Raw genomic sequence first — 12,437 nt, forward strand, 5'->3', positions numbered from 1 at the left:
CTGAGAAAGTATGTTAAGAGATCTAAGCAAAGGGGAGCAGAGGAATTACAAAACCCAGGGAGCTGAGACATCCCTCCAGAAAACCCAGTTCCCTAAGGGAAGAACTTTTTCAAGAATGATGGAGACTAAGAGTGAATTAAACTCAGCCCCAAAGCCTGGTCCTTTCGCCTTTATCGTGGAGCCTCACCGAGGTCACCTGCCACCCATCTATGGTCTCCCTGATAGGGAGGATCTTGATAGGGCCTCGTTCAAACATTTCCACTGCTAAGGCTACCTGGGCCACTGTTTGTTAGGACCCTTTCTTAGCGTCTCTTCCCAGCTGCTCCAAACCCTGCTCCTGATAGTTACTCAGAATAGAGCAAGCCCACTGTCCCCTGGACTGTATTCTCTGTTCTCAGTTAACTAGCCTTGCTTTCCCTCCTCAGTTCTTTGAAGGACTTCTCTCCTAGGACATGGCTTTAAGTTGGAACAATCTTCCAATCCTCCATTACATGCTATTGCATTTCTTACCTTGGTCAGAGCTGGTTTCAGTTGATTATGACACAAGTCCACATATAAGATACAACCTGGTGGGTTGGATTTCCCACAATGGATCCAGGGCTCTTTCGGCTTATCCCCATCTATTTTCTGTTTCTGACATCACTTCCCCAGGCTCAGAGCTGTGAATCATGTTTGCCTCTTCCCGCTCCTCGCCCCCCACATGCACCATCCAGATGCGGCATCCTCTTTCACAGTGTCTCCCACATCCATCTCTTGTACTCCATCCTCACTTCCTGCTCTCCAAGAAGGGAGGCTACATCATTTCTTGACTGGTTGACCATGGCCGCCTCCTGGCTGATCTCCTTGCCTCCAGCCTCTCTCTGCTCCCATCCATCCTCTATGCACTGCCAGATTAATCTTCCTTAAACACTGTTCACTGCCTACAAGGATGTAGCCAGCTCTATTGCTCGCCGGCCCCCTGTGGGCACCGTCTGCTCTAGCAGGCCTCTCTTGTGCTCATGCCATCTCCAGGATGGCCTGTCCTCTCTACCTCCTCCTCCTATTATCTAGCCACCACAAGCTGAGATCCTGGCTTATGTCACTCTCTAAAGCCCCAGGCTATCAGGTGGCTTGTCCTTTCCTAGTTCCTGTTGGCTCTTGAATATGGCTGAGCCCTGACACCTCTCTGTTCTGCATGTCCTGGGGACCCATCCTGGCTTGCAGTCTGTCAAAAGTCATACCTGGCCAAGTCACTCTGCATGACTCATCTTTCATCTAACCAGCTTTCCTTCCCAAGCCCCCTCATGAACACTCATCATCCTGAACGAGCACCTTCCCAAAATGCCAGGCCTTGACACACTGTGCATGTTCTGTCAAGTAAGGCTCCTGCTCCCCTCACATAATTCTGGAGTGCATCACACAGTGAGGCCAAAAGCACATGTATGTGCAGCTGCAGACAAGGCTCAAACAGCAGCTCACAGAGCATTTGTTGTGGGCCAGCACTGGGCTATATGCTCTTCGGAGATGGACTCAGTGCTGGCAACCCCATGTGGTAAGAACCTTTCATTATCTCTATTTTCTAGATGAGGAAACAGGCACAGAGAGCTTATCTAACTGATCTAACTCACTCAGGGTGAAGCTTTGAACCCACAGCAACTCCTGAGCCTTGGCTCTTAGGTACCACCTTGCAGCATGGACTTTCTACCCTTTGCCCACCAGAGAGAGAGGCTCCACACCAGAGGGAGAGGCTCCAGACTGGAGAAGTCAGAGATCCTGTAAAGAAAGGTTGGAGGCACCAAGTCCACTGCTTGTTTGTGGTCACTTCAAAAGGGCTGGGATAACCTTGGTGAGCAGCCATGCTGTGCTAGATAGCTTTAGTTGTCAACGTGACATATTTGGGTTGAAGGAGCCTCAATTAAGGACTTTCCTCTATTGGACTTGCCTGTGGCCATGTCTGTGGGGCATTTTTTGATGGTTGAGTGATGTGGGAGGGCCCAGCCCACTGTGGGTGGTGCCACTCCTGGGCAGGTGGTTCTGGGTTGTGTAAGAAAGCAGGCTGAGCACAGGCCAGAGGAGCAGGCCAGTAAACAGCGTTCCTCCACAGCCTGGGCTTCAGCCCTTGCCTTCAGGTTCCTCCCCTGAATTCCTACCTTGGGCTCTCTCAGTGATGAATTGTAACCCAGGAGATGTAAGCCAAATAAACCCTTTCCTCCCCAAGTTGGTATTGACCAGAGTATTTTGTCACAGCAATTGAAGACAAACTAGAGCATATGTTGTATTAGAGCCGATGCAGCCAGGCTCAGGAGAGTCAACAGTTATAATTTCTAGAATTCTACAAGCTTGCTGATACCACATAGGTGTCTGAAAGAGGCACTGGTGGAAGCATTTACACCAGGAAAACAGTCCAATCTCCTCCTAGTCCTCCCAGAGAACCTGCTTCACGCTGACCCCACCACCACTGCAAGGGAAGAAGTACAGACCACTCTCAAAAGGTGCCCTGTCTGGGTTGGGGGTTCAGACAGCCAGACCCCCCTGTGGGGTCCTTCTGAAGGGAAGAGGCCTTGAGAAGACCAGGTGTGTATTAAATGAATCCCAAAGGACTGAAAGGAGGCATCTAGGAAAGTGTTGACAATGGCAAGATGGACAGGTGGGCTCCTGAGCAACATGCCCAGCATGGCAAGATGGCTTAAAGTCAAGGGCAAAATCACAGAGGAGGGCTTTGCAGGCATCACACAGGGAAGGCTGAGTGCAGGTCCAGCTGCCCTCACAGGAGATGCCAAAGCCATCCAGGGTAGGCAGGTACTTGAAAGAAGAGGACCATGAAGGGAAGACTCCAGTCTGGTAGGATGCTAAGAAGCCCTGGCTGCCTACCCTGCCATTTTCTGTCTGGGAGCAGAACCAGAGTCAAGGCCAGATCAACTAAGAAAGTACTGAGGACCAAGAAGGAGTGATGAGGGGGGACTAAGCAATGCTGTGAGTGATGTCTGGTCTCTTGGTCCTCACCAGTCACACCCAAGTCTGGTGGCTGGACCTGCTGACACCTGCTGCTGGCCTCTGAGAAAGTGGATAGTGGTCATGGGGTAGGAGATATCTGATTAAGGCCTACTTTTCAATACAGGGAGAAAGCTTGGCTCTGTTAACATAGTACTAGGAATCTTTGAGTGCAAGCAACTGAAATGGATTCTCACAAATTTAAGCAAAAAAGTGGAAATAGAAGCTGGTGAGATGGCTCAGTGGGCACTTACTGCCAAGTCTAATGACCTGAGTTCCTGAGTTTGATTCCTGGAACCCACACTGCAAAAGGAGACAACCAACTCCCACAAGTTGTCTTCTGACCTCTAGACATGCGCCACGTGCATACACACACACACACACACACACACACACACACACACTAAATAAATGAATGCAAAAAATTTAAGCGGAATTACTGGTGAGAGATTGAGTTGTTTAGAGAGGGAACAAGAAACTTCAAAGAGCATGTCTGGGGCAGGAAAAGAACAAGAGCAAGGGAATACTCACACAGGACATCTGGACTTCAGCTAGGCACCTGGCTAAAATATCTCAAGATCACCTAATGGAGACAGATGAACCCAACAGCACAAATATGTTCCCTAGCACTGCAATGTTTCCTAGAGTGGATCCAGACTTGGGCTTTTCCTTTGAGCAGCCTGGACACTTGGTGTTAGTTAGCAGGGTTATGAAATAAATGGGCAAAGTGGTTAGCTGACTGTTTCCACCCCTGCCTGCTGGATAAGAAGTTTCAAGAAGTGGCAAGCCATCTGGATAATAGGACAATGTACTGGTGGCTTAAGCCCAAGTAATCTGCATCACTATAAACCCTGGCTGTGATGACTGGTTCACACAATGGGCACAGCACTTGAGTTACACTAATAAGAGAAGATTGGGGGCATTTGGGGATGCCTGAAGGGCTGTCTCTTTCCCTCTGACCTGGGCCTATGAGGATGCAGTAGTTTTGACAGTCACTTTGGAACTGTGAGGAGAGAGGTTACTGGGGAGTGATGCCAATACCCCAAGAACAGATGGGGTTCAACCACATCTGAAACCAGAGATACCCCTGACTTCTCAGTTCTATCTTCCATTAGATTTTTTTACTTTTACCTAAAAGAGGTTGAATTTTTCAATATTTTCAATATTTGCAACAGATGCACTTAGTATCCTATGCTGTATAGGGCTGAGACATTGTCAGTGGGATGAGTTCCTGGTAACGATAGGGGTGGGTGTGTGTACTCTGAACCACACTAGCTGAGTCAACCTGAGATGTGGCTTGGGGAGGATCACATGTGGCAGGCAGGTGCCCTGTCTTAAATAACTGAAAAAGGGAAGCCGGGCATGGTGGCATATGACTTTAATCCCAGTATTCAGGAGGCAGAGGCAGGCGAATCTCTGTGAGATCAAGGCTAGGATCATTTACATAGCAAGTTCCAGCCCAGCTAGGGCTACAGGGAGACCCTGCTTCAAAACAAAACAAAACAAACCACACCTGAAAAGGGGAGGCCATTTGATGTGGCCCCAGAAGAAAGGGCCCAGAAGCATCTCGAGGCCCTTACTAAGGATTCTACCTCATTATAAGGAAATAGTCTTGAACAACTCCCTTTATCCTAAAGCCCCAAGATTCTGGTGAAGAGAACCAGTTCCTAGAAGGGTTTTTTAAATAATCAGGGCTGTGTCCTGGAGAGCTTTTTCCTGGTTTAGGCAATAGAACCTAGCACATCAGGTGGGGTTGGGTGCGAAGATGCACTCTAGTGTGGTGTGAAGGAGCACAGTAGAGATTTAGCTCCAGACCACACAAACAACCCTGCTTTTTCTATCGGGCAGGGAACATAGGGTAAGGTTCTGCAATTCAGGGCCAATGGGATAGCAGGATGGGGATGGTCGCAGCTTTGCCACTGCCTGTCTGTAACCTGCTGTGTCCTCTTAGATGGGGCTGGCCTGACCTGCCTCGATAAGGCTGTGTATACAGGCAGAGCCTAGCACTGTGCCATCAGCAAGTTAATTACAATTTTTAAAAGGTAAGCCTACAGACACCCTCCTCTGTCTGCCTTGGAGCTCTGTCTCGGCAGAAAGATAAGGCGCTCCGACCTGCCTAGAACGGTGAGGTTTGGAGTAAGTCAGTGCTCCCGCTCCATCTGCAAAATGGGAACCACGGCTCGGAGCAACTGGAGCCTCCGCCTACAGGAGGTGCTCCAGTAGTCCAGGCATCCTCCTGCTTTCTGCAGTGCGATCAGCCCCGGGTTGGAAGGTTGCACACCCGGATGGCTAGAAGAACCCCGCCCACCCCATATCTCGTGGTCCGAACAGGTAGGGGCGGGGCTGCAGCTGGGCGGAGGCTGAGCGAATCAGGAGGCTGGACTGTTCTCCCCCGGCGGTAGCCAAGCGCTCAGCCTGGAACTTGTTAACAGACCCCGAACAAAGAGCCGATAATCCGGCGGGCGGCCACGGGCGGGCTGGCGGGCGGGGGGGATCCCGCCCCTTCCAGGCTCGGCCGCTGGAGCTCGCCGCACATTAATTAGGCCGCGCGGGGCGGGACCAAGGCGCAGGCCTCTCGCCAACCCGAACGCCCAGTGGGTGCGCCACTCCCGGAGCTCGCAGGCGGGCGGACGGGAGCCGCAGATAATTGCCAATCCCAGGCTGGGGCTCCCATTGGCTCGGGCAACTGCGGGCCACGGCTGCCCATGTGCCCCGCAGCCCCGCTGGCCGGAGAGACCCCGCCTTCTCAGCTACCTTGACAATCTAGTAGTAGCGGTGGTGGGGAGGGGGGATGGTCCGGATTATACGAATCGGGTCTGGCAGGGGGCACCAACGAGGCACTCTGGTGGGCCCACAATCGCAAGGAGAGGAAGCTGGAAGGAAATGCAGACCTGAGAAAGACCTGCAGATCAGGCCCCGCCCTAATTAGGAGAGGGTGGAGTCTAATTGCGGGTTGGGATGGGACTAGGGGAGTTCACCTGACATCCTGGCTTTAGGGTCGGGTGGGATACAAGGCGGAGAATTCCCTTCCCAAGGCCTCTGCACTGTCCCTCAGGTATGTCAATATAGGCAGACTCCCTAGTCCCTCATCCCCAATCAGCCACGTATTTGCCTGAAGCTCAAGGTGACCCTGAACTTTCCAGAGAGACACAGCCATGACGTCCAAGAGTGGGGAGGGATCCAGCTCTGGGGACCCACCAGTCAAGGAAATGCCTGGCCCCTGGTGCTCCCACCATGGTCTAATTACGAGGTAGGAATTTCAGGGTCCATCCCCTACCTAAATGGGCCCTAAAACTTCCCTCTTTTGAGCCCTTCTGTAAGGAACAGCTGCCACTCAGGCCTCCCAGGAACTCACTGAGTCTCTGGATCCCCAGTATCAAGGAGGGCTGGAGTGGGCCAGCCAGCACCACATCTAGAGATGGGGAAGGGACTTTGTGACCTGCCCTCCATATTCAAAGGACAAAGGAAAAAGAAGGCCGAGTATCCTGGCAAGATGGGATCCTCACTTTATGGCATTCCCACCTAGTTCCCCAGCTACCCTCTCCTAGACAGCTAGGTTCCCCTACTTCCCACTCAAGAGGAATGTGCCCTATCCACAGCAATCAACTGCTTACATTTACTGTGTGCCTACCAGGTGTTGGTGCCCCATAAGATGAGCCTTTTATGAGTGCATTTTGCATACAAGGAACTGAAGAGCTGAATCCAGCGTGAGGATTAGGGGGCATAGGAGGTGTACAAGAGCACAGGATTTTAAGAGGCACTCACAAGGGATGGCTGTGTACTTGAGCCCAGGCAACCCCACACCTCATCCTGGTCCTGGTTCAAACCCAATCTCCAGCACTTGCCTACTCCCCCATCTACCACCTTGCCCACTTGCCTGGGATTGTTGGCTCTAGAGTCAAAATCTTCCTGTGGCCTCTGACATCAGTGCCTGGGAAAAGGGAGGTCTTGGGGCACTAGCATGATCTTGGGGTCCCTGTTGGTCATTAGGAGTGCTCACTAGCTGCAGGACCCAGCTTCTTGGCTTGGAGGCTGGGACTCATGATTCCAAGCTTTGCCTTACAGGCACCTTTGGCTCTGCCCCAGCAGCCACCTGGCAATGTGGACAGGCGCTGCCAGGACTGTTGGTGTCATTGGCAGGTGTAACCAGTTCCTGGGAGAACCTGCCATGGAGTGCTGAGTCCACCCCTGGCTCCAGAGGCAGCCTCCCTGGGCACCAGTCTCTGTCCCAGTGGAGTTCAATCCAAGTTCAATCAAGTTCAATCCAGATAGTTTAAGTGATGTGCCCACATCATACAGCAATTAAATAGCAGAGTCAGGACTAGAATTCACTTCTACCTAGGGCTCCGCTGTATGTAACCTGCATATCAGAGCTGACCATCAGCACAATTCCAGGGCAGAATGAACCCGAAAGGTCATGGGAAGAAATTCCAAACAACACCATTTGAACATGAATTGACCCAAGTCTTTGTAGGGGTGGTACATATATATAAGGGGGCTTCTCCCAACTAGAACCCCTACATCTTCCTCCCTAGGGTTGCTACATGGGCTGGATACAGAACAGTGCAACTGTTCGCGTGAAGCCTCTTTTTTGTCCTATGTCTAGGCCTGGGCCCTAATACAACTTAAGGCTCAGCTCTGTCCTAACTCATTGCCTCCAGTACCAGGAAAAATTGTAACCCCAAGAATCAAACGCGACCCCATTCTACAGATGTGCTTAAAGGCTGGAGAGTAAAAGTTGTCTAAAGTCATGTGATTTAGATAGCAAATCAGCCCTATCTGCCTCCAAAGCCCCTGCTCTGTTTGTTTTAATCTGGTATGAGCAGGCCAGAGCTCTCCTAAGAGGGGAGGATCTTTCAGTGGGAGCAGATAAAAGGAAGGAGGGACTGGTGGGAATACCTGCAGAAAGCTGAGGTTCCACCTGGGTGGCAAGGACCATTGGGGCTGAGGGGCCCCAGTTTAGGGCCAGACACCACACAGGTGATATGCACAGCAACCCAAATCTATTTGCACAAAAAAATCCACTCGGGGAAATCAATGCCAGGATAAGGACAGGAAGGTGTCTACTCAGTAGACGTGGGCACGCAACTTTTGTAGGTGGCTCACAACCATGTGCTCATGTGTGCTAGTTTGCTGTTCATGTATGTGTGGCCAGGCTATGGCGCCTTACCAATCCCCACTTTGGACAGGGTGGGGTGGCATTTCCAGGCTCCCCAGAGGAGGCAGTCTGTGCTCAGGAACGAGAATAGGACTTGCTGCTGGGGTGGGCAGAATGAATTCCTCTCTTCTTCCCTGGCCAGAGAACTCTACTGCTTGGACAGCAAGCCCAAACTCCAACCAGGGAAAAGAAGAAAAGCATTAAACACATGGCTAGCTGTGATTCAGAACATGTCAGGTCCTAAGAGCAGGGTTATAGTGCCATAGGCAACAGCAATCCTTGTGGGAAGCACTGAAGGAGGAAGTGTGTGGACCAGAGGCTTCAGTCTTTTAGTCCATGCAAAGCACATCGGTGAGTCGGGGCTTGGAGGAGAAGCTAGAGAGGCCTATGGGGGCCCAAAACTCAAGGCAGCCCAGGCTGAGAGAATGACTAGGGTCTGGACAGAGTCAAGGGAGTAGGATGCCAACGGGTAGCATGCTTGCAGAGTCAAGTGGCACCAGATTCTGTAAGTCTAGAAATAGCTAGTGTGCTGATACTGAGCCCAGCAGCAGGCCAAGCCCAGGGGCAGTCAAAGCCCAGCAATGCAGCTGACCTCTGGGTGCAATGACCATGTGTTTCCCTTGGGCCCACCTCCCTCCAACTCAGGGTTCAGACTTCATTTGCAGGTCTTAGGGAGCCTCAGGGAGCTTTCTAGCAGGCTTCTAGCCCAGATGCCAGGGGGTTTAGACTGAGAAGAGAGATGAGTGGGGGTGGCCACCACAGTGAGAAAGATAAAGGATAAGCTGGGGGATGGGAGGAAGCAAAGGAGAGCAACACAGCAATGTCACAAGTAGGACTGAGCTAGAGTACTTGGTGACAGATTGAATGTGAAGCGTGAAGAAGAAGAGAGAGCCAAGGGAGATACTAAGGTTCCCAGCCCCTAGCTAGGGGTGAGGAATGGTGTTAGAAAGGGCCTCTGTGAGGAGAGGACAGTGAGAACGGGTTGACTTGGAATGGCCTAGCATTTGTGTGCACAGAATGGGCTCCCAGGTGGTAGCATTGGGACCTTTACGTAAAGGGGGAACCCCAAACTGAAGGCACATAGCTTAAGCCTGCAGGCCTGAGACTCAGCAGCACCAGGCAGGAAGAAGGAATGTGAGACAGGAAACTGAGGCCACAGGTGGTGGCTTCTAGGAACCAGGCCTCTGGATTGGTGTGTTGGCACCTGGATCAATGCCGATCCAGGCCTCCTGAGAAAAAGCCCTTCCCAACATGGGCAAGGGGGAACCAAATAGTCCAATGAGAGGATCAGCCCTCCCCTGGGGCACCCAGAGCATTGGCTCTCCCCTGGGGCACCTAGGGCAGCCCAAAGCCCAGTCTACCCTGTGTGCAAGGTAAGGGGCAGGATTATGGTGCTCTCTGCCTGAGAATGATGATGTCTTCCCCAACCATGTTAGCCTAGAGTAGGAGTGGACAGAGAACCCAGCCTGGCCCTGGGAACAGGGCCATTTTGGGGACTGAGGATGGGCAATGTCAGAGCCTGGTGCCCCTCATCTCCTACTTTCCAGGACAGCGTCCCCTCATGTCCCTTCTCCCAGAAGCATGGGGGTCTCTATGACAGGGGGATCTCAGGGGTGAGGAGGGGTATGTGCCAGCTGTGTGACTGGCAGAGTATAAAAGGGCTAATCTGGTGAGACAGGTGGGTGCCTGTGTGTGCAGGCAGACAGGGCTATTTATGCCCAAGTTCATTTATGCTGAGGAATGGCTTTGTGTGAGGTGGTGATGTGTGATGCTAGGTTACAAAGGATGGGTGCGTGGCCTGGGGAGCAGAGGCTGCAGTGGTCAGGCAGTGCTAGGCTCCTACCCTTCAACGCCCCTTGAGCCTGCCCATCTGACCATCCCTCTCTCTGCCACTCACAGACACATTCTTCACTAGCTGCTGTTGCCAAGGAGCTGAAAGGAGGGTGTAGAAGCTGGGGTCATGGCAGGGCCAACCTGCCTAGGTATCCATCCACACATGCCCAGAGTCTATGGGGGACAGCAGGAAGGGGATTCTTTGAGAAGCAGGGCCACTTCTATCCCATACCCTTCAGTGGCTCCTCCCATAGTCCTGAGAGTTAATGCCAGGCACAGGCTCTGTTTCAAGCAGCCCTGAAGAACTTGGGCAACCTCAGGCCAGGTTCCAACAGGTGCCCTACCAACTGGGAATGCAGATCCCCAACTCCACGGTCTCTTGAGGAGCCCAATCCTCCATTCCCGGCTTTGGTGCCCTGATCTACCAGCACCTGCCACCCATGTCTGTAAAACCTGTGCAGTAGCACACAACCACCACACACCTGCAGCATATCGCACACATGCATCCCACCACACACATGACAGTACTACACATGTCACACCAGTACCCCGACTACCCAGGACACATGTGCTCACGTGGATATGCAGCTCTGACCACAGAGATCTCACACTCATACACATCCAACTCAGTGTTTCCTGGGTACCTACTCAGAGTCTGGCAACACCTTGCCTGTGTGAGGAATCATTGACATCTCCAGCTCATGACCACGGTCAGTGGTGCAACTCACACCCCTAACAAAAACATGTGTCCAACATGAATGTGCACCTAATGGCAACTCAAACCCTGGATTAGTCAGGATTAAAAGGGAGGCCATGGGGAAGAAGCATTTGTTAAAGTGAGGATCTGAGAGGCAATGACAGGCGAGGGAGATGGAGCAGGTAGGATGGGATAGAGGGAGGACTTAGGGGGCAGGATGGGGAGGGCAGTGAGGCAGTAGTGAGTGAATGATGCACTGTACAGAGACTAAGGAACCAGCCATCAGTGTCAATCATCACGTTGGTCCTTGACTGATCTCTCATCAATATGGATTGGCAGTTCAGAAATCCCAAAGCTAACAGCCACCCTTAGGACAAACTGTGGCTTGGCCAGTCTAGGGAGCAACCCCTCCCCTGCCCCCACAGGTTCTGGGAGCATCAAGCATGGAGAATTGCTCAGGCAAGCCCCATGCCCCCACAATCACATGAACAACACCCCCACCACATACATAGAAGCTCAGCCCTGCTAAATGCTTGTGGGTCAGAGATCAGTAGCACACCTCCTCCCCTAGGTAAAGGCTGCCTTAGAGCAGACAAAGGATGCAACGGAACTTCCTCCTTTCAAGTCCTCTCACGAAAGGTGGGCTAAAGGGCCGGGTTATAAAGGGGTAGGTTAGGGTGGCCAACAGGACATGAAGGGAGAAAGAAGAGCTGTGGAGTTTGAGCGAGGAGAAGCCCGCCAACCAACAGCCAACAGCAAACAACTCCCCCCCCCCCCCCCCGCGGCCGCCCCCATCTTGTCCCCAGCCAGCCAGAGAGGCCAGGAGCCACAGACAGCCACAGGGGCCTCGGGGCTTTAACTGCCCGCTGCGGGAGCTGGGGGCTGTTGGATGCCTCTACGCTTGAGTGTGTGCATTTGCAAGTGTGTGTGATGGGGACAGAGGAGGACACTGTGTTCTAGACGTGGGCAGAGGCCAGGTGCCAAGCTGGGGAATTGTGAGTGGCTGTTTGAGGGCAGATCCTATCTGAAAGAGGTATCTTAGCCACCACCTCCTAACACACACACCCCATTTTCCGGGCACTAGCATGTGGTCCAAACCCGCTAATCTTTGAGCCCTTCAAATCTGTCTTTCCAGGGTTGATTCAAACCCCTGATCCTGCTCCGGGGCCGTGCAACCAGCAAACTTCCCCCACCCGGAGGCGTGGGGCGTCTGTCTACACTAGCTAGCCCCGTGCGCTGACAGCTGTTCCTGGACTTAGCAGAACCCAGGCTTCCAGGAGAGCGCACCGGGAAGCTGCGCAGCATCAAGGGGCGGCCCCCGCGTCCTGCCTCGAAAAGTTTGGCCCCCGGGGGGCCCCCAGCCCGCGCGGCCGTACGGGTCAGGGCCACCTCCTCCCGAAGCCTGGGCGAGCGTTCGCGCGCACGGTCCCCCGCAAGCCTCCCCAGAGCGCGCGCGGCGTGACTCACCCGAACCGCGAAGCCAGGCAGCGAGGACTATGCCCAGGAGCGCTGGCCACAGGCCGGGCCGGACGGCCATGGCCGCAGGAGGACTAGCGGGCTGGATGCGGGGGCCCCGCGGGCGGGAGAGAGGCTGTCAACGCCTCAGTCCGGAGCCCCACCTCGGAGCGCCCCCGGGACCCATGCCAGAGGACTGCGATGCCTCCGGGCAACCGGCTGCGGGGCGCACGCGGCGCGTGGCTCCCTTGGGCACCCGGAGCGCAGCAATGCAGCCGGGGCGGAGCGCAGCGCCAGCCGCGCCAGCCGCGCCGCGCACCGAGC

General features: G+C 53.4%; 1 protein-coding gene across 4 annotated transcripts in view; it reads right to left on the minus strand.

The window, feature by feature from the left end:
* The window catches only part of Unc5a (unc-5 netrin receptor A), a 61,119-nt gene extending 48,682 nt beyond the window's left edge, over positions 1-12,437 (minus strand). For 2 of the 4 annotated variants that reach the window (XM_008847305.1, XM_008847302.2), the window contains exon 1: positions 12,126-12,437. In XM_008847305.1, coding sequence (XP_008845527.1) covers positions 12,126-12,195 — 70 coding nt within the window. In that variant the 5' untranslated portion in view covers positions 12,196-12,437. The remainder of the gene's footprint in view (positions 1-12,125) is intronic. The other 2 variants (XM_008847304.2, XM_008847301.2) reach the window with 1 other exon arrangement.

Source organism: Nannospalax galili, unplaced genomic scaffold, assembly GCF_000622305.1.
Source record: "Nannospalax galili isolate Female #2095 unplaced genomic scaffold, S.galili_v1.0 scaffold762, whole genome shotgun sequence".
NCBI classification, from domain to species: Eukaryota; Metazoa; Chordata; class Mammalia; order Rodentia; family Spalacidae; genus Nannospalax; species Nannospalax galili.